At 40.3% G+C, this 22,522-nt stretch overlaps 1 protein-coding gene across 2 annotated transcripts in view; it reads right to left on the bottom strand.

Annotated features, from left to right (window-relative positions):
• MET (MET proto-oncogene, receptor tyrosine kinase) overlaps positions 1-22,522 on the bottom strand; it is a 126,032-nt gene that overhangs the window by 53,397 nt on the left and 50,113 nt on the right. For both annotated transcript variants that reach the window (XM_082399977.1, XM_082399976.1), the window contains exon 3: positions 4,893-5,084. In XM_082399977.1, coding sequence (XP_082256103.1) covers positions 4,893-5,084 — 192 coding nt within the window. The remainder of the gene's footprint in view (positions 1-4,892; positions 5,085-22,522) is intronic.

Raw genomic sequence — 22,522 nt, 5'->3', positions numbered from 1 at the left:
GTTACAACAGCCCGAACTGACTAAAACACCAGCTATAGGTTTATATCTTCTTAAGTGTGTGAGAGAAATCGGTATTTGCTTAGAAAGAAATCAGATATAAAGAGTTTTGTTTCAACCAAGGTAAACATCTAATTTTCTGGAATTAAAAAAATGAAACATAAGAAGTGGAAAGTGCTGATTGGTGCTGACAACTCAAAATTAGAAGTAGTAAGACAAAGTACCAGGTGGCAAAAGTTGAATTAAATGAAACTTTGCTCTGTTCTTTCACTCTTTTTGGTAAGTGGGCACAAGAGCTTCTATACCAACCTGACACTACAAAGGCCAGGGTATGTACAAAAAGTAAAACAATTTTTTTAATGATTATAACACCGATGTGTATGTGTGTTTCAACTTTTTGAAATGAGTCAAAGTGATTCAAAATGAGTCAATACCAAACTGAGAACTTTGTAAAAAATTTCAAGCATCTAAAAACCAAATAAGCTAGTAAATTTGTAAAAATTTAAAAAAATCCAATACTTTCAAATCAGTATTCCAAATACAACGATTGTAGGATTCGCCAATCTATATATAGAGTATATCTGTCTGAATTTTGAAAAAACTACTGATAAATATATTTCCTGTTTTAAAATCTCTCCATTTTTTCAAATAAGCACCCGAACAAGAAATTCCAGTTATTCCCTGCTACCAAAAAAACCAAAACAAACAAAAGGTTAGCACTTTCCCATGGTTTCAAATATGTATGGTGTTTTACATTTCTATGCTATAACAGTTTATAAGATATATATATTTCAACCATGCATTAATTCATTTTAGGAGACTATATATGAGCTGGGCTTAATTTTTTGTTATGGACATAACTGAAATTATTATTTACAATAGGTTCTTTTTCTCCCCAAAGAAATTTCAGAACCCATGAAGTATATTTTCCTCTAAAGAAATATAGTAAGCTACCATTCTTTAGAGATGTAACTAAATCAATGATGTACACCTTAAAAAAAGGCAGATGATATTTTTATCTGAGCATTTTATTAAGGAGACGGGTAAGTTAGCAATCTCCGAAGAGGAATGTTCAAGTTCAAGCTTTGTTTGGCTGTGTCTCTGCAGGCTGCTCACAGCATTGATGGGTTGATGATCTGTGTCTACATAGTCTAAAATAGCAGTAATCCCAGATGAAATGTATGCTGCAGGCTTCCAGCACAAAGCACTGACATGCCATGATGGCAGCACAGGAATTGCAGAAATTTAGAGACAGGAGGTCAATAGATGAATTGATTCTTCTTACTAGAAGTGAGTAATTATTGTCAAGTTCACTGATTACTAACATAATCCTTTAAGTAATGGTCATAAGTAATGATCATGAACTAACGATGTCTTTTTAGGTGGTCCCTACCTCTTGAAGTTTCTTGCTTAAGACCAACTAGTCCAGTTAAGAGGCACAAGAGAAAAGGGGTTATGGGTGGTAACAGCATCAAGGAATTGGGGAGAGGGGAAAGGGTGATGGGAGAAGAGCAAGGATAATGCCAAAGAACCTAATGAAATCTGTGACAGTGCTCAGGCAGTGGCCACTGTATACAGACAAGGTAGCTGCCTGGTGAATGTGGAGCTGAACTTGCAACAAGTCTTGAAAGTGCCTCCCCACTCCCACCCCACCCCCATCCACTTGCTCTCCCTGGCCTGACAGTCATGCACAAATATTTTAATAACGATGCTTGCATCTAGAGATTAAAGGCCTTATATAAGTGCTGTAAAAAAAAAAATCAAGCAAGTATTGTTTTTTGGATGTAGATTAGATGAGGAGCTCAGAAGGGGAGATGTGGGCAATCCCTGTGATTAGTCCTGTGATCTTCATGAGTATCCTGCTTCCCTCTCCCATGTAGCCCTGCACACTGTGCTCATGTTCCCCAGCCTTGTTCTTTTCTACATCCGCTCTGCCTCCAAAATTCGTAAGAAGGCGTGTTCTTACTGTTTACTTATACTATCTCAAACATTGCTTATCATATTATTTTACTTCAGAGCATCCCAGAGTGACCACACAAATAAAAACTGTTTTTGAAATCTATATCTACACTGACATAGCTCTACAGATAGACTTGAATGTATGTACATATTAGTATATTTAGACATAGCTGCACCTGTGTAAGTTACACGTTTAAATGTTAAAAACATGTCAAAAATGTCTTCTCTTCCATACGTATAATATTGTTAGCTAAACAATATAATTCTTTCTAATCAAATAACCACTGTGAAATACCTGATTCACTTTACACCCGACAGCTGGGGCTGAAGCTTGTATTCCCAGCCAGAGTTGAACATAAGCACAATAGGAAAGGCAGAAACAGCTGCAAACTCTTGGGAGAAAACATTTGCAAAGCAACTTTGCCTTTAGGCTTCAGGGTAGGAAGGAAGTAAAATCATTTTTCTATTCCTTTTCATGTATGGCAGCTGTCTTTGGGAAAATTATGTCCCTTCTATATTGTAACAGAAACTTCATAATATTATTAAAACACGGGTTGTAGAAACTTAGGCTTGGCCACAGATTCAGCACTTCAGTGCAGTCAAAACATTTACAGAACTTGGTAGGTTACTGCTTGGATAGATTAAGCTGGATGGTCCCCAAATTTTTGCTGCATTCCTGACTCCGCCTCCACATTATTTGCTGTAAACAAACTGGATTTCAGGGATGTTGATTCTTTGATCCTTTAAATGGTTTAGGTTTATTTACATAAAATTTTACTAAATGGAATTCTTTTAGGCAAGTGTCAGAGAAATAGATCCTCTCTCTGTGGGTCTCAGCAGCCCTGTGTTTTTTATGTCTTTGTTTTCTCTGCTCTTCGTGTCAGATACATGTTTTTATTCCCCCTACTGAAATTTTAGTTCCTCAGAGGCAGGTTCTGTGTCACTGCTTCCTTTGCTGCACTTACTTGCCTAGTAAAGCAAAGTTAGTACATTCTTGATACATATTTGATGAATTAAGAGCCACCTGGTTTTAAAAAAAAAATCAAGGATATCAGTGCTTTTCATAAAATAAATATCTACTTATATACTTATTTTCATCTTTGGTGTTATGGATGCAAAGGTGTACTATGGCTTCTTTTATGAAAATGCTGGGAGACAAGAATAAAACATTTGTTACATTTTTAATAGAAATGTTAAAGCATTTCTACTATAATGAGACTGATGTATATAACATATCACTTGGGTTGTGAAATCTGTCACACAGTAGAATTTACTTAGCTATTAAAGCAATCTATCTAAAAATGGAATTTTATTAGAACTTCAGAATCTGGAAATAGGCCAGGAACCTTATGATGTGAAAAAGTGTCAGACCTAAAGTGACTGTAGAAAGCTTATTAATATGGAACTGGATTGGTGAGGTATTAGACAATTAAGAAAAAAAGAAAAGCAGAAAAAAAAGGGAAGCAAATCAACGTAGTGAACACAATAGGAATTCAATAGATGAATTCAGTCATCCTCCTTCAGATTTTTCTTGGAATTCTACAGAATAACATCAATGTAAACTAAAAACGCATATAAACACCACATAACAAACACATTTTACAAGGATAATAGATATGATCATATTTCAAATATGTCAGAGTGCTTGTCTGTGTGGGAGGAGACTGGGCATCTCTCCTTCACATTTTGAGGAGTTAAGGACAGCACTGAATGCTCTGAAGTGGGTAAATAAGAACACTGGGCTGGGGGTGGTGGGAGAAAAAGTATAGTTAATTGTGAAGCAATGGGAGGAGGGGAGACCAAGTGTGGGGTTATTTAGATAACAGGATCTACAATATATGATTCATTTTGAGGTGGGAAAGTTTTATTTACACGTTTCATGATTTTGAAAAAATTCCACCATGCCCACTAGTACAAGAAAAACATTTGATCAGTACCCAGACTGCTATAAAGACAGTAGTAACTTGTAAAAAATATATTTGTTAAAGAATACAGATAGAAAATGTACAGATGGGCAAGTCATAGGAAAGCATCATCATCCTCAATTCGTTTACTAAAAGTCATTGCCAGACTGGGCTGTTAATTATGTCAGATGATTATGAAATAAACATCTTTCTTTAAAAGAAATTTCTAGTCTTTGTGGAAAGTCAACATTTCCATATATACCATCGTCACTGTGCATTAACCAAGAATCTACTAATGAACTCATGTTGAAAGCACTACCAATAACTATTAAAGCAGTAAAACAGACCCAACATGAGAGCATTTTAATTTCTGCAAAGTGCTAGGGTTCTTGTATCTAGGAGACATGATAACTGCAAGTCTGAAATGTGAACTTTTATTGTATGGAAATACTGTTGCTATCCATTAGAGGCATTTCTTAACAAAATCCGGATCTTTTTTTCCCAGTGTCTGCACTTCTTTGTGTCTGACCCCATCATTTTGCAGAATCAGGAGAACTGGAGTTACAATGGGATTTTGATGATAACGTCCCTTCCTAACTCCTGCCAGTATTTCTCAATGATGTGAATGTTTCTTCTCATGGAGACGCACGGTTCACACAATAGCTCTCTTTTGATCCGTAGCTTCCCTTGAAATAGGAAAACATCGCCTGGAAGTGCTTTAATTGTTTCATTTTATTTTCCAATCATGTGATAGAAATCATGAATGGAAAAAAGAAAAACCCAAACCATTCCAGGCAAGAAAATTAAAGCAACCACATTTAAACTGAAAGCTTTAAGAATTTAACAACAAAAAAAGGCCATACACTTCATAAAAAGTGGACCAGCTTCATTGTTTTGCTTTCAGTCTATGCCTCTAGCTTCCACTGTGATTTTCACTTACAGTGTTTGCAAACACCTTACTGTAAAAAGAGAGGGAAATTAATTGCATAACACCGGATAAAACAGACACAGCCACTCTCAGAAAGTATGTACCTGCATGAATCGACCCTCTGACGTTCCAAGATTAGCGATGGTGAGGTCTCCTTTAATAAAGGTGGATATAGATGTTAAGAGGACTTGGTTGAACTGGCCCATGAATAAGTCAACGCGCTGCAAAGCTGTGGTAAACTCTGTTCGGTATTCATCACTGCGCACTTCGCAGCCTGATGAATTTCTCAGAAGTGTCTGGAATAAAATATGGTCATAGAATTAATGTGAGTCCAGATGTGAGCAAGCTATTAAGAAACTTTTTGGTGTGTCTTTTTAGAGCTTGGAGGTAATGGCAAGGATAACAGACAGTTTGCAAATAGACAAATAGTCCCAGAGAGGCAGAAACAATTCTAGTGACCTAAATGATTCTAGTATCAGTAGGTACTGCTGTGTATATATAGACTCTAAAACTAGGGGCAAATCTTTCCCTCACAGTTTGTATCATGGTTTGATATGTACGTACATAAAAATGGAACTTAGCTGGTGCTAGTAAAAGAAAAACAAAACTACGAATGTTTCAGGCCTGGACATAAAGGTAATGCTTCTAGCAGGCAAGTCCAATGAGATGAATATCAACTGGAATAATCATAAATGTCAGAATCACACTAGGACATTATATTTTAAAATGTGTTCCTTTGTGCATTTGTGCGCAGTGGGGTGGTGGGGACAATTCATGGGGAAGCAGCAGAGCACAGACTCCAGACCTAGGTGCCTGCATCAAACCCTGGTCCTTAATGGCTACTCGTTGTATGTAATTTCTATAACCTCTCTGTGTTTGTGAAATTCATGTTATCTCTGTTACAGTTCCTCCATTTGTAAAATGAAGAGAATTACAGAAATGTACTTACCTTACAGAGCTGTTGTAAAGATTAAATGAGCTAGTTTACAGAAATCTCTTATAATAGAACCCAGCACCGAGAACACAAGAGTATTTGTCCTCATTATGGCGAAAGGCTCAAAAAATGTAAAAGTTGTACATCAACTGCTTTGTTAACCAGCTAACTAAAAGGCAATTACCACCAAATCAAGTATTTATCTTTTAGCTTTAAGTGAAAGGATTTAAAGAATATTGTTCACTAATACATGACAATTTAAGTACTATGGATCCCTCCCTTCACCTTGACACTTCAGTCTCCTGGTTTTCCTTCTACTACTTCTCAGATTGTAACATTTGTCTCCTTTGCAGGACCATCCATGCTTGCCTGTCAATGTTAGAGTTTCTCAAGGCTCCATCCTAGGGCTGCTCCTCTGCTCACTCTTCATACTCCCCACCCAGGATATCTCAGTTTTACTCTATTTAGTTGACACTCACATTTGTACCTCCAGGCTAACTTGCTCCTCTGAGCTGACTGTGCATTTATCAAACTGCCTATGAAATCTGAACTCAGATGTCTCAAAGACCTCAGGCTCAACATGACCAAGTAGAAACCACAATCTTCCCCCATGCCTGACCTTGTGATATAATGCACCCCAGCAAATGGCTCCACCATTTCTCCAGGTGCACAAGTCAGAAATCTAAGTGTCATCCCTCATTCCTCCCCATACACAGTCCATCACCAATTCCCATCAATTGCACTTTCTAAGTATCTCCTGGGTCTCTACAGTTTTCTCTGTCTCTACCATGGCAACCTTCATCCAAGGCACCTCCATCCTTTCCTGGACTATGACAATGGCTTCTTAACTGGACCTGCCCCGTCCAATCTCTTTCTAGGTCCATTCTCCACACTGCAGCCAAATTTTCTTTTTAAACCACAAATCTCATCATGTCACTCTGCTTAAAACACTGACCATTTCCCCATTGCTCTTCGGATCAAGGACAAAACTTTTAACATGCCCCATTGGATCCTGCATCATCTGGTTCCTGCTCAGATTCTCCAGGCTCACCCTGCACCGTGTTCTTCCTTGCTCCCTATGTTCCAGTGAGCTGGCCTTCTCTTAGTTCTCTAAATAGCCATGTGTCCTCCAGGACAGGGCCTCTGCACATGCTGTTCCCTCTGCCTGGAAAGCTCCTTCCACCTCCATTCACCTTGTTAACTCCTATGCCTCCTTCAGATTTCAGCTTGTCATCAGTTCCTCAGAAGGCCTGCCCTGACCCCAATATCTAGGTCAAATGCTTCTATTATAGACTGTCATAATACCATTTACTATGTGAAATAGCACTCGTTATAGCTGCAACTACTATTCGCTTGTGTGATATAAGAGTGATGTGAGACTTCTCCCAAGTGGCTCCCTGTCTTTAGGGACCCTGCTTGTTTACCACTGTATTGCGAGTAGTAGATGAAATATCACACATAGTAGATGTTTAATAAATACTAATTGAATGAATGAACAAGTAAGTAAATCAATTATGGGTAGATGGGGAATGAGTGTGAAGATATGAACCAATATTACTAAAGCTATTTTTTTTTTCAGGAATAGGGATAGTTTATGAGTTTATAAGGGACAAATGGAGTGACTGACCCCGACTGTCTTGACAAGATAATTGCAAATTGGTAACTTTGGGGCAGATAATGGGGGGCAAGAAGGTGTATAAAGAAGACAAAGTCTAACTTGAAGAAAGAGAGAAAAAGCTCAGTTTTACACATCTTTGTATGTAGCTACAAGTCCAGGAAAATGATTTGAAGATTAGAGATGTTCTATTATTGTCCTATTATATTTGTAATAATCAGAAAGTTGTTAGAGCATATTTCAAATCAACTTAGTGCTTAAGAACAAACTGAAATAAAAAATTTAGTTACCCTTATGTAAAATAACCTTACTCCTTAATGTCAAACTTCTGTCACATAGAATGCAAAGTTCTTACATCTATTAACTTTTAGGGTTAAATATCACCTAACATCCTGTTTTATATAGCAACAACTACTTTTTTATTTTAAATGGTGATAAGTTAGCAAACAGAGAGTCTCAGAGATGCTAAACCTATGACTTTTAATAAGATGTTCTAGTTCTAGACATTTTTTGATATATTTGTGAGTGCTATTTTACTATTTAATTAGAAACTTTTCTTCACTAAAGTGCTATAGATTGCTCTGAGGAGTAGCAGATAAGTGAGATGTACTGTCAGTTCAATAGTTACCAATTAATTGGTAATTAAGTTTCCATTGGTGATCAGTCATCCATTTTGCAGAGAGTGCTAGAACCAGGGAAGCTTCTTAAAGGAGCAGAGGACATTTTTAAACCAAAGGCCTTCTGAAGTATTCCGTCATAGAGGTGGCTGCTCTTCAGAGTCAGCTTCTGTGATTTTGTTCATTTCTTGTTCTCACTTTTTTCCTATGTCTAGGTGGCATTCTGGGAACTTTAAAGTCTCAGACTTGACTTGGGGTTTGGTGCTGGTGGAGTTATGATGGATTCATCAGGATATAAAACAATTGGCAAATTGTGGAGTAGAGTCTTAGGTTGTAAACTAGTAGCAGCCTACTATCAACAAGAGTCCAGGAATTGTCTCATTTATCTTTTATCCCCACTGTGTACACTGCCTAGCACACTGTAGGTATTTAACAACTGCCTGCTGAAAAATTAATGCATTTGCAAAGTAACGAGGGATAAAGCTCATTTGCCTACCCAGCTTTCTTTGTGGTCTGTCTTGCTGAATAGGGCGAGCTGGAGAACAGAGGTTAGATGCATCTCAGAGTGTCTGCAAACCTGCAGGACCTCACTGATCTTTTCTAAATGAAGGGAGAGAAACAGGACCAGAACTTTAGCTTCTATGTGTCTGTTTTCTCACATGTAAGGCTTAATAAGTGTAGAACTCTGCATCAGAGTTAATGCAATATTTATATTCCACACTTCAAGGCTTCTCCTTCAGGAAACAGTAAGGTCTCTAAATGGTACTTCCTCAAGGACTGAGAGGGATTCCCGTCCCCCACCTCCCCCCCACAAACAAATTCCAAAGTATAGAAACACTGCACAATGTTGGAATAGGATGTACAGAACTCCTTGATCTTAAAAAATTGTGCAATGGAGCCAAAAACCAAACATCATGTCAGGTTCAAGTGGCATTCAAATTTCAGAAGCCAGGGGACCCCAACTTTTTTCTTTTTCATTTTCTCCACAACTGAGATCTGCAGGAGAGAGGCACTAACTTCGAGGAAAATGTAACATTCCAGTGTTCACTGCAGGAGAGGGGGACTACTCCTTGTCTCTTCCTGCTGAGAATCCTGATAAACTCGACGCCTGGGGTCAGGGTGGCAGGAACTGGCTTACAGAGCTGCGGGCTGTCGTTATGCTTGAATAGTAGACCTTTAACTATTAGAGGGAGCCTTGGTTTAAACTCTCAGCATTGCAAAGGTAAAGTATCGTGTAAATACTCCATCTGATTCACCATGTCCCTTACAGATAACGAGTGAATGTGTTTGTTGCTCATTTGTGCAGGAAAGATGGGGTGACTCCTCACCACTTTACACACAGTTCCTGGTGTGATGTTGGAGTGGGATTGCGTCCAGCTGGAAGAACAACTATAGACCCACTGCTGGGGGTCTCCTTGCCACTCGTGCTTCTCTTAAAGCCGAAGGTCTCGTGTTTTGGGGTAAAAGTGAACGTAGCTGGTGAAAAGCAGTTCTCTGGTACAACAGCTGCTTTGGGGCGTTGCAGAAGAGCCTACAGAGAAAGTTTTCCCCCAGCACCAGTTGAGGAGCCAGACTAATGCTCTCTCTTTGGTAACAAAGGGAGGAAGAAGGAAGGAAGGAAGGAAGGGAGGGAGGAAATCAATCTTTACCCTGCACCTACACTGTGCCAGGCACTGAGTTGGGCATTTTCACGTACAAGCAGACTCACAGCAGCCCTGTGAGGTTTTATCACATTGAGTTTCAGGAGGAGACGCAGGGCAGCCAAAGGTGGCGGCCACAGGTTCACACTGGAACAGGCATTCGAATTTAATTCTCTCTGACTCTCAAGCTCATGAATTGCTTTTGCTACTGTTTACTATTCTGGGCAAAGTTCAGAGAGTTGTACAATTACAAAAACGGAAAGGGCCTTAGAGACCATCTTACTCCAGTCCCTCACTTTATGTATGAGAAACTGAAAGTTAGGGAAGTTGTAACTCTGAGAGAGTTGGAATCACTTAACGAAAGTTATCATTTAACACGAAAACCCACAACGCTTCAAAGAAGGAAATGTACTGATAGATTTGCCCACCACTGATTCCTTTTCTGAGAGAAAGGTTGGAATTAATCATTATTTTCTGGGCCATGGCACAGAGATGACCACTAGCATTTTGGGCTGTTCTAGTTAGCATGGCTCTCAAATTTACCTCTTTGTCACCTATTTTGGTTAACGAACATTACGGTGTTTCCATCCCGGTCACTTGAAATTTCAGCCATCACCCACTCCTCTTTCTCCAGCATCTCTCACATCCAAGCAGTTGCTAGGTCTCGCTCTACTCTGTCTGCAGTGTCTCTCCTGTGCAGCCCTCCAGCCACCCCTGCACGCCTGCCCCAGGATAGGTGTTCCTCACTGGCCTTCCTGTCTCCCATCTCATCTGCCTTGAAGCAGTTACTTCCTTCTTCAAAATTTTAATTGCTTCCCAAAGGCCTGCAGGAAAAGTCCAGTCTCCTTAGTATGACATCCTAACCTGCCTCGATTAACATGCTTAGAATTTTTTCCACTAAGGCATTAAGATTTTCCATTAAGATGGTCAGGTGACCATCTAGGACACCACGGGAATCTCAGAGTGGCTATCCTGACACAAGACCCTTCCCAATTTTGGATTCTTGCATTTACTTTGGCAGCTGATGGCCCCCACCCGCTGGCCACTGACACCCACTCCCTGCTCATGTAAACCTGAAGCCTGGCTCTCTCCTAAAGTCTCTCTTTACGACGTCTTTTGAATGACAGAAGTAATGTGTTTTGGGACTTCCCTGGTGGTGCAGTGGTTAAGAATCCGCCTGCCAATGAAGGGGACACGGTTCGATCCCTGGTCCAGGAAGATCCCACATGCCGCGGAGCAACTAAGCCCGTGCGCCACAGATACTGAGCCTGTGCTCTAGGGCCCGCGAGCCACAACTACTGAGCCCATGTGCCACAACCATTGAAGCCCATGCGCCTAGAGCCTATGCTCCGCAACAAGAGAAGCCACCGCAATGAGAAGCCCGTGCACCGCAACGAAGAGTAGCCCCCGCTCGCTGCAACTAGAGAAAGCCTGCGCAGCAACTAAGACCCAACGCAGCTAAAAATAAATAAATAAATAAATAAAAGAAGTAATGTGTTTTATTGGATGGGGGAGGGGAAATAGTGACAAAGAATAAGAATAGTGGATAGTACAAGGGCACAGTAAGATACCATACAGCTCAAGATATTTGAGTCAAGAGGGAAAAAGAAATAAGAAATAAAATCATCCAGTACAATATGTTGTTTAGGCATATACACATGTGTAGCACAAGTAAAGGCAAGGGAAAGATGAACAAACAATTCACAATTGCCGTTTACCCACTTATCTGGGGCAGGAGGGTAGGAATATGACTGGGTGGGACACATGGGGCCTTCAAAGGCACTGGTAATATTCTCGTCTTTAAGTTTCGTGGTAGAGAATCAGTATTTGTTTTATTTTTCATACACACTCACAACACATACATGTATACAGTACATTATTCTTTTTTATATATTACTATATCATTATAAAAATAAATTTTAAAAGAAAACAGTGAATAAATGGGAAGTAAGAAAGTGAAGAGAGCCTATTAAGTACTCTCTCCACCCCAGCTTCTTTTTTTTAACATCTTTATTGGAGTATAATTGCTTTACAATGGTGTACTAGTTTCTGCTTTATAACAAAGTGAATCAGTTATACATATACATATGTCCCCATATCTCTTCCCTCTTGCATCTCCCTCCCTCCAACCCCTCTAGGTGGGCACAAAGCACCGAGCTGATCTCCCTGTGCTATGCGGCTGCTTCCCACTAGCTATTTTACGTTTGGCAGTGTATATATGTCCATGCCACTCTCTCACTTTGTCCCAGCTTACCCTTCCCCCTCCCCATATCCTCAAGTCCATTCTCTAGTAGGTCTGTGTCTTTCTTCCCATCTTGCCCCTAGGTTCTTCATGACAATTTTTTTTTTTTTTTAGATTCCATATATATGTGTTAGCATACAGTATTTGTTTTTCTCTTTCTGACCTACTTCACTCTGCATGACAGACTCTAGGTCCATCCACCTCACTACAAATAACTCAATTTCGTTTCTCTTTATGGTTGAGTAACATTCCATTGTACATGTGTGCCACATCTTCTTTATCCATTCATCTGTTGATGGACACTTAGGTTGCTTCCATGTCCTGGCTACCGTAAATAAAGCTGCAATGAACATTTAGGTACATGTCTCTTTTTGAATTATGGTTTTCTCAGGGTATAGGCCCAGTAGTGGGATTGCTGGGTCATATGGTAGTTCTATTTTTAGTTTTTTAAGGAACCTCCATACTGTTCTCCATAGTGGCTGTATCAATTTACATTCCCACCAACAGTGCAAGAGGGTTCCCTTTTCTCCACACCCTCTCCAGCATTTATTGTGTGTAGATTTTTTGATGATGGCCATTCTGACCGGTGTGAGGTGCTACCTCATTGTAGTTTTGATTTGCATTTCTCTAATGATTAATGATGTTGAGCATTCTTTCATGTGTTTGATGGCAATTTGTGTATCTTCTTTGGAGAAATGTTTATTTAAGTCTTCTGCCCATTTTTGGATTGGGTTGTTTGTTTTGCTATTGAGCTGCATGAGCTGCTTGTAAATTTTGGAGATTAATCCATTGTCAGTTGCTTCATTTGCAAATATTTTCTCCCATTCTGAGGGTTGTTTTTTTGTCTTGTTTATGGTTTCCTTTGCTGTGCAAAAGCTTTTAACTTTCATTAGGTCCCATTTGTTTACTTTTGTTTTTATTTCCATTTCTCTAGGAGGTGGGGCAAAACGGATCTTGCTGTGATTTATGTCATAGAGTGTTCTGCCTATGTTTTCCTCTAAGAGTTTGATAGTGTCTGGCCTTACATTTAGGTCTTTAATCCATTTTGAGTTTATTTTTGTGTATGGTGTTAGGGAGTGTTCTAATTTCATTCTTTTACATGTAGCTGTCCAGTTTTCCCAGCACCACTTATTGAAGAGGCTGTCTTTTCTCCACTGTATATTCTTGCCTCCTTTATCAAAGATAAGGTGACCATATGTGCGTGGGTTTATCGCTGGGCTTTCTATCCTGTTCCATTTATCTATATTTCTGTTTTTGTGCCAGTACCATACTGTCTTGATTACTGATTCCTCCAGCTCCGTTTTTCTTTCTCAAGATTGCTTTGGCTATTTGGGGTCTTTTGTGTTTCCATACCAGTTGTGACATTTTTTGATCTAGTTCTGTGAAAAATGCAAGTGGTAGTTTGATAGGGATTGCATTGACTCTGTAGATTGCTTTGGGTAGTATAGTCATTTTCACAATGTTTATTCTTCCAATCCAAGATCATGGTATATCTCTCCATCTATTTGTATCATCTTTAATTTCTTTCATCAGTGTCTTATAATTTTCTGCATACAGGTCTTTTGTCTCCTTAGGTAAGTTTATACCTAGATATTTTATTCTGTTTGTTGCAATGGTAAATGGGAGTGTTTTCTTAATTTCACTTTCAGATTTTTCATTATTAGTGTGTAGGAATGCAAGAGTTTTCTGTGCATTAATTTTGTATCCTGCTACTTTACCAAATTCATTGATTAGCTCTAGTAGTTTTCTGGTAGCATCTTTAGGGTTCTCTGTGTATAGTATCATGTCATCTGCAAACAGTGACAGCTTTACTTCTTCTTTTCCGATTTGGATTCCTTTTATTTCTTTTTCTCCTCTGATTGCTGTGGCTAACACTTCCAAAACTATGGTGAATAATAGTGGTGAGAGTGGGCAACCTTGTCTTGTTCCTGATCTTAGTGGAAATGGTTTCAGTTTTTCACCATTGAGGACGATGTTGGCTGTGGGTTTGTCATATATGGCCTTTATTATGTTGAGGAAAGTTCCCTCTATGCCTACTTTCTGGAGGGTTTTTATCATAAATAAGTGTTGAATTTTGTCAAAAGCTTTCTCTGCACCTATTGAGATGATCATATGGTTTTTCTCCTTCAATTTGTTAATATGGTGTATCACATTGCTTGATTTGCGTACACTGAAGAATCCTTGCAGTCCTGGGATAAACCCCACTTGATCATGGCATATGATCGTTTTAATGTGCTGTTGGATTCTGTTTGCTACTATTTTGTTGAGGATTTTTGCATCTATGTTCATCAGTGATATTGGCCTGTAGTTTTCTTTTTTTGTGAAATCTTTGTCTGGTTTTGGTATCAGGGTGACGATGGTCTCATAGAATGAGTTTGGGACTGTTCCTCCCTCTACTATATTTTGGAAGAGTTTGAGAAGGATAGGTGTTAGCTCTTCCCTAAATGTTTGATAGAATTCCCCTGTGAAGCCAACTGGTCCTGGGCTTTTGTTTGTTGGAACATTTTTAATCACAGTTTCAATTTCAGTGCTTGTGATTGGTCTGTTCATATTTTCTATATCTTCCTGGTTCAGTCTTGGAAGGTTGTGCATTTCTAAGAATTTGTCCATTTCTTCCAGATTGTCTATTTTATTGGCATATAGTTGCTTGTAGTAATCTCTCATGATCCTTTGTATTTCTGCAGTGTCCGTTGTTACTTCTCCTTTTTCATTTCTAATTCTATTGATTTGAGTCTTCTCCCTTTTTTTCTTGATGAGTCTGGCTAATGGTTTATCAATTTTGTTTATCTTTTCAAAGAACCAGCTTTTAGTTTTATTGATCTTTGCTATTGTTTCCTTCATTTCTTTTTCATTTATTTCTGATCTGATCTTTATGATTTCTTTCCTTCTGCTAACTTTGGGGTTCTTCTTTCTCTAATTGCTTTAGGTGTAAGGTTAGGTTGTTTATTTGAGATGTTTCTTGTTTCTTAAGGTAGGATTGTATGGCTATAAACTTCCCTCTTAGAACTGCTTTTGCTGCATCCCATAGGTTTTGGGGTCGTCGTGTTTTCACTGTCATTTGTTTCTAGGTGTTTTTTGATTTCCTCTTTGATTTCTTCAGTGATCTCTTGGTTATTAAGTAGTGTACTGTTTAGCCTCCATGTGTTTGTATTTTTTACAGATTTTTTCCTGTAATTGATATCTAGTCTCATAGCGTTGTGGTCGGAAAAGATACTTGATACAATTTCAATTTTCTTAAATTTACCAAGGCTTGATTTGTGACCCAAGAGATGATCTATCCTGGAGAATGTTCCATGAGCACTTGAGAAGAACGTGTATTCTGTTGTTTTTGGATGGAATGTCCTATAAATATCAACTAAGTCCATCTTGTTTAATGTATCATTTAAAGCTTGTGTTTCCTTATTTATTTTCATTTTGGCTGATCTGTCCATTGGTGAAAGTGGGGTGTTAAAGTCCCCTACTATGATTGTGTTACTGTCGATTTCCCCTTTTATGGCTGTTAGCATTTGCCTTGTGTATTGAGGTGCTCCTATGTTGGGTGCATAAATATTTACCATTGTTATATCTTCTTCTTGGATTGATCCCTTGATCATTATGTAGTGTCCTTCTTTGTCTCTTGTAATAGTCTGTTTTAAAGTCTATTTTGTCTGACGTAAGAATTGCTACTCCAGCTTTCTTTCGATTTCCATTTGCATGGAATATCTTTTTCCCTCCTCTCACTTTCAGTCTGTATGTGTCCCTAGGTTTGAAGTGGGTCTCTTGTAGACAGCATATATACGGGTCTTGTTTTTGTATCCATTCAGCCAGTCTTTGTCTTTTGGTTGGAGCATTTAATCCATTTACATTTAAGGTAATTATCGATAAGTATGTTCCTATTACCATCTTCTTAATTGTTTTGGGTTTATTATTGTAGGTCTTTTCCTTCTCTTGTGTTTCCTGCCTAGAGAAGTTCCTTTAGCATTTGTTGTAGAGCTGGTTTGGTGGTGCTGAATTCTCTTAGCTTTTGCTTGTCTGTAAAGGTTTTAATTTCTCCATCAAATCTGAATGAGATCCTTGCTGGGTAGAGTAATCTTGGTTGTAGGTTTTTCTCCTTCATCACTTTAAATATGTCCTGCTACTCCCTTCTGGCTTGCAGAGTTTCTGCTGAAAGATCAGCTGTTAACCTTATGGGGATTCCATTGTGTGTTATTTGTTTTTCCCTTGCTGCTTTTAATATTTTTTCTTTGTATTTAATTTTTGATAAGTTTGGTTAATATGTGTCTTGGCGTGTTTCTCCTTGGATGTATCCTGTATGGGACTCTCTGTGCTTCCTGGACTTGATTAACTATTTCCTTTCCCATATTAGGGAAGTTTTCAACTATAATCTCTTCAAATATTTTCTCAGTCCCTTTCTTTTTCTCTTCTTCTTCTGGGACCTCTATAATTCGAACGTTGTTGCGTTTAATGTTGTCCCAGAGGTCTCTGAGACTGTCCTCAATTCTTTTCACTTTTTTTTCTTTATTCTGCTCTGCAGTAGTCATTTCCACTATTTTATCTTCCAGGTCACTTATCCATTCTTCTGCCACAGTTTTTCTGCTATGTATCCCTTTAGAGAATTTTTAATTTCATTTATTGTGTTGTTCATCACTGTTTGTTTGCTATTTAATTCTTCTAGGTCCTTGTTAAACGTCTCTTGTATTTTCTCCATTCTATTTCCAAGATTTTGGATCATCTTTACTATCATTATTCTGAATTCTTTTTCAGGTAGACTACCTAGTTCCTCTTCATTGGTTAGGTCTGGCGCGTTTTTCCCTTGCTCCTTCATCTGCTCTGTGTTTCTCTGTCTCCTCATTTTGCTTATCTTACTGTGTTTGGGGTCTCCTTTTTGCAGGCTGCAGGTTCATAGTTCCCGTTGTTTTTGGTGTCTGTCCCCAGTGGCTAAGGTTGGTTCAGTGGGTTGTGTAGGCTTCCTGGTGGAGGGGACTAGTGCCTGTGTTCTGGTGGATGAGGCTGGATCTTGTCTTTCTGGTGGGCAGGTCCACATCTGCTGGTGTGTTTTGGAGTGTCTGTGGCCTTATTATGATTTTAGGCAGCCTCTCTGCTAACGGATGGGGTTGTGTTCCTGTCTTGCTAGTTGTTTGGCATAGGGTGTCCAGCACTGTAGCTTACTGGTCGTTGAGTGGAGCTGGGTCTTAGCATTGAGATGGAGATCTCTGGGAGAGCTTTCGCTGTTTGATATTACGTGGAGCTGGGAGGTCTCTTGTGGATCAGTGTCCTGAACTTGGCTCTCCCACCTCAGAGGCACAGCCCTGACGCCTGGCTGGAGCACCAAGAGCGTGTCATCCACATGGCTCAGAATAAAAGGGAGAAAAATAAGAAAGAAAGAAAGTAGAAGATAAAATAAAATAAAATAAAATAAAGTTATTAAAATAAAAATAAAAAATAATTATTAAAAAAATTTTTTTTAAGAAATAAAAAAAAAAAAAGAAGGAAAGAAGGAGAGCAACCAAACCAACAAACAAATCCACCAATGATAACAAGTGCTAAAAACCATAGTAAAAAATCAAAACAAAAAAAGCAACGGACAGACAGAACCCTAGGACAAATGGTAAAAGCAAAGCTATACAGACAAAATCACACACAGAAGCATACACATATACACTCACAAAAAGAGAAAAAGGGAAAGAAAATATATATATATCATTGCTCCCAAAGTCCACTTCCTCAATTTGGGATGATTCGTTGTCTATTCAGGTATTCCACAGATACAGGGTACGTCAAGTTGATTGTGCAGATTTAATCCACTGCTCTTGAGGCTGCTGGGAGAGATTTCCCTTTCTCTTCTTTTTTTGCACAGCTCCTGGAGTTCAGCTTTGGGTTTGGCCATGCCTCTGGGTGTAGGTCACCTGAGGGTGTCTGTCCTTCGCTCAGACAGGACGGGGTTAAAGAAGCAGCTGATTCGGGGTCTCTGGCTCATTCAGGCCGGGGGGAGGCAGGGGTACTGAATGCGGGGTGAGCCTGTGGCCACAGAGGCCAGCATGACATTGCACCAGCCTGAGGCCGCTGTGTTTTCTCCCGGGGAAGTTGTTCCTGGATCACGGGACCCTGGCAGTGGCGGGCTGCACAGGCTCCCAGGAGGGGAGGTGTGGAGAGTGACCTGTACTTGCACACAGGCTTCTTGGTGGCAGCAGCAGCCGCCTTAGCGTCTCATGCCCGTCTCTGGGGTCCACGCTGATAGCCGCGGCTCGCGCCCGTCTCTGGAGCTCCTTTACGCGGTGCTCTGAATCCCCTCTCCTTGCGCACTAGGTAACAAAGAGGCAAGACAAAGTCTCTTGCCTCTTCAGCAGCTCCAGACTTCTTCCCGGACTCCCTCCCGGCTAGCCATGGCACATTAGTCCCCTTCAGGCTGTGTTCACGCAGCGAACCCCAGTCCTCTCCCTGGGATCCGACCTCCGAAGCCCAAAGCCCAAGCCTCAGCTCCCAGCCCCCGCCCACCCCAGCGGGTGAGCCGACAAGCCTCTCGGGCTGGTGAGTGCTGGTCGGCACCGATCCTCTGAGCGGGAATCTCTCTGCTTTGCCCTCCACACCCCTGTTGCTGTGCTCTCCTCCGTGGCTCCGAAGCTTCCCCCCTCTGCCACTCACAGTCTCTACCCGCGAAGGGGCTTCCTAGTGTGTGGAAACCTTTCCTCCTTCACCGTTCCCTCCCAGTGGTGCAGGTCCCATCGCTATTCTTTTGTCTCTGTTTTTTCTTCTTTCTTTTACCCTACCCAGTTATGTGGGGAGTTTCTTGCCTTTTGGGAGGTCTGAGGTCTTCTGCCAGCGTTCAGTAGGTGTTGTATAGAAGCAGTTCCACATGTAGATGTATTTTTGATGTATTTGTGGGGAGGAAGGTGATCTCCACGTCTTACTCTTCCGCCATCTTGAAGCTGGAGTCCACCCCAACTTCTTGATGTCCTAAGCAGGTTAGAAACATTCTCATGGCTTTTCTCAGCTCACAGGAGCTCACAGTAATGATGTTAAATAACATCTGCATGATGGATTATGGTTTTCAAAGTACACTATCTCATCTGATCCTCTCAACAAGTCTGTGAGTTGGGTTTGTTATGATTACCATATTTCTGCAGGTGAGGAAATTGAGGTTCAGAGAGTTGTCAGTAAGTATCAGAGCTTGAATCCAAGGTGTTGGTTTCAAACCGTGTATTCCTTATACTGCATTGTGCTACTTACTTATAGGCTCCTACAGTATTTCTGAGGCAAACGCACCCTCTAGGGATAGTCTAAGGACCAGGGAGGGAAGAAAAACTAGCATGCCTACCCGATAAGACTGGTTCTACCCCAGCTAGGATTTGATGAGTCCCATGAACTCAGGCAAATCACGTGATCTCTCTGGGTCTGAGTTTTACTTTACTTATTTAACGAACATTTGTTCATAGTGTGTACAATGTGTCAGACATGGTTCTAAGCACTTTCCAAATATTCACTCACTGAATCCTCTTAACAATCCTAGGAGGAAACTGAGGCACTGAAAGGTCACATGACCAGCAGTGGCAGGACAAGACTGCTGAGTTGATGACCTAGGTCATCTGGCCCTAGGGTCTTCACTACTACACTAGGCTACCTACTTCTTGTCTGTAAAGGGAGAGGTTGAGAGAATTGATTTCAAAGTTCTCTTCCAGCTCTACCATGCTGTGGGTCCATGGGTGACTTTCCAAAGTTCCCCCTGGGCTTGGAATCACCAGACTGCCACCAGCCCACTGTTGGAACAAATGATTGCTCACGATGTTTAAGATGCCATGAGTGATCACTGTCTCCCAACCACCAGAGGCTGCTTCAAAACACAGATTCTGGATACATCTGCCTATTCTATAAGAAATTTTGAAAAGCATTTAGCTTTTCACTGTTTATCCTCTTCTAAAATAATTATGCGACATCAACTCTGACAACCAATGGTAAACATTCTGTTCTGTTTTTCTTTAAACTTGTTAAAGACTTGCTTCCTTAACCTAAAAGCTTATATACTGTCATAGGGCTAAATAATAGGAATTACTCTACAATTCATAAGCCTTGAAACAATAGTTTAGTTTTTCTTCACCTTTTCCCAAGCACTGGACATATTTTTTTAACCTGACTCAGACGTATACTCTTTTTTTTTATGAAAAGAAAACTGAAGTGCTATATACCTCAATGTATTTGATTCAAAATGTTTCCCCTAATTAAAATTATGATGCATGCAGTGAATATGCAATTACATTTAATTCAGTATAATTAAGGATGTGATATATTTAAAATAGTGATTCTTCTAATTGATCTATAGGACAAATTTAGCTCATCTATAGATAATTTAAATCAGTCTTGCAGATAGACTTTTTAAAATGTACTATCTTGTGAGATCTTTGACAGTTCACTCATACCAGCTCTCTCCCCTCCTTGCCCATGACTAAATTAACAGAAGCAATTTAATATTACCTTTATTCATAATTATATTTTGTACAAATTCTTTGGACATGTAATAATGGTTTTCAGGGGGATACGTATTTCAAAATAGAAAGTCCCTCTTTGCCTAAGGCTTTATATATAGTTGGCTAAAAACTCAACTGCTTTAATTTCAGGAACTCCACTTTGCTTATTTCCCTAAATTTCATTCATGTGCTCTCTTCTTTTTGTTATATGGGACTCGGAGGCAGGTGGTGTGGAACTGACCGCAGGCAGAGACACAAAGCTTTGAACTTAGGGGTCTGCTTATGCTTCGTTCAACTTCTCTCAGTCTGTACTCAGATGTCTAAGATATTTACACTGAAGCCTGAATTCTTTGTAAAATGCAGAAGCTCTCTGGCAGAGCGGGCCCTTCCCTTTGGGGTCTTTAATGCAAGGCCAGACTATTAGGATGTTGTGGTCAAACCCTAAGAATGTGACTACATTGTTTTGTGCTATGAAGAGGATGCCTGATGTTGGCCTCAGTCATGATTTAAAAGAAAGACGCTTCCTCAGTATTTTTGCTGCCATGAACTCCCCTTGATGAAGTGATCTCGCCTCATGGCTTCAACAGCCTGAAACCTCAGTTGGAGTTCTAGCAGAGGAGCAAAACGGGGGATCAGTTAAAGAAAGGTTGATTGTCTCTAGGAAGGAAAAAAGGGCATCCTCTCGGGCTGTGTGTAGAGCCTCAGACAGTCATGAACGTAGCATAACCAGGCATCTGGCCAGCCAGCTGCTGGCTCAACACTGGCGATTCACGAGGTGATGTATGCTGCCTCGTGGTGATGACCTAACTTCACACACCCAAGCGCATTCTCTGTTCTGAGGACCAGCTCAGTCTCTGCAATTGCCTTCAGGCCAAGTTTGAATGTACCATTGATGACATTGAAACTCATGGTTTTTCTTTCCAAACTGACTCCCTTTCTAGCTTCCTGTTTTTCTTTTTTTTTTTAATTGGAGTATAGTTGCTTTACACTGCTGTGGCAGTTTCTGCTGTACAGCATCTAGCTTCCTATTTCTATATGGCATCAATAGCCACCCTCTCCCTAAACCTAAGGTCTCAGCCATCTTTGGATGTGGAAAATTCCAGAAATCAACAACTCATCAGTTTTAAATTGCACGCCGTTCTGAGCAACGTGACGAAATCTCACGCCATCCTGCTCTGTCCCGCCCGGGATGTGAATGATCCCTTGGTCCAGCGTGTCCTGTCCGTAGTCACTTAGCCAACTTGGTGTCTCACTGCTTGTTCAAGCGACCCTTACTTTACTTAATAATGGCTCCAAAGTGCAAGAGGAGTGAGACTAGGGACTTCCCTGGCGGTCCAGTGGTTAAGACTCCGTGCTTCCACTGCAGGGGGCAGGGGTTCGATCCCTGGTCGGGGAACTAAGATCCCACACGCCGCATGGCACAGCCAAACTCTTCTTCTTTTCCTTTATTGTTTATATCCACTTACCAACTCAAAAATTTTTCTACTGAATTAAAGGAAATCTCATACTTAGCCTCCTACAGTCTGATTTCCTTGATTCCATAATCTCCTTCCTCAAGTCCACTTCTTAGTCATGTCCATTGGTAATCTCACAAGCCTAGTGGAGAAGAGCATGCGTTCAGGGATGACCCTGCCCTTATTGTCTGTGTGAACTCAGAGAGGATACTTAGATCTCCAAGCCTCAGTTCTTCACTTGTAAAACGGAAAAACACACACCTATCTAATGGAATTGTTTCCAGGTTCAAATGAAATGAATCCAGTGCCAGCAGTATATTAAATGGTCACTTCCTTCCTTCATTTAGTCATTCAAAAATATTTACTAAGCCTGTAGTAGGGTGAATATAGAGTTCCCCCGCAAAGTCATATATCCACCTGGAACCTCAAAACGGGACCTTATTTGGAAATAGGCTCTTTCCAAGTAATTAGTTAAGAATCTTGAGATGAAATTGTCCTGGATTTAGTGTGAGCCCTAAGTCCAATGTCTGGTGTCTTCCCAAGAAAAGGAGAGGACACAGAGAAATACATAGGGAAGATGGCCATGTGAAGATGAAGGCAGAGATTGCAGTTATGCTGCTACAACCTAAGGAATGCCTTGAACCACCAGAACTGTAAGAGGCAAGGAAGGATTCTTCCCTAGAACTTTTAGAGGGAGCACGGCCTTGACGGACATCTTAATTTCAGACTTTTGGCCTCCAGGACTACGTGAGAAGAAATTTCTGTTGTTTTAAGCCACCAAGTTTGTGGTCATT

This window comes from Balaenoptera borealis, assembly GCF_965194805.1.
Source record: "Balaenoptera borealis genome assembly, chromosome: 7".
NCBI lineage: Eukaryota > Metazoa > Chordata > Mammalia > Artiodactyla > Balaenopteridae > Balaenoptera > Balaenoptera borealis.
This window is presented reverse-complemented; position numbering and strand designations above follow the sequence as displayed.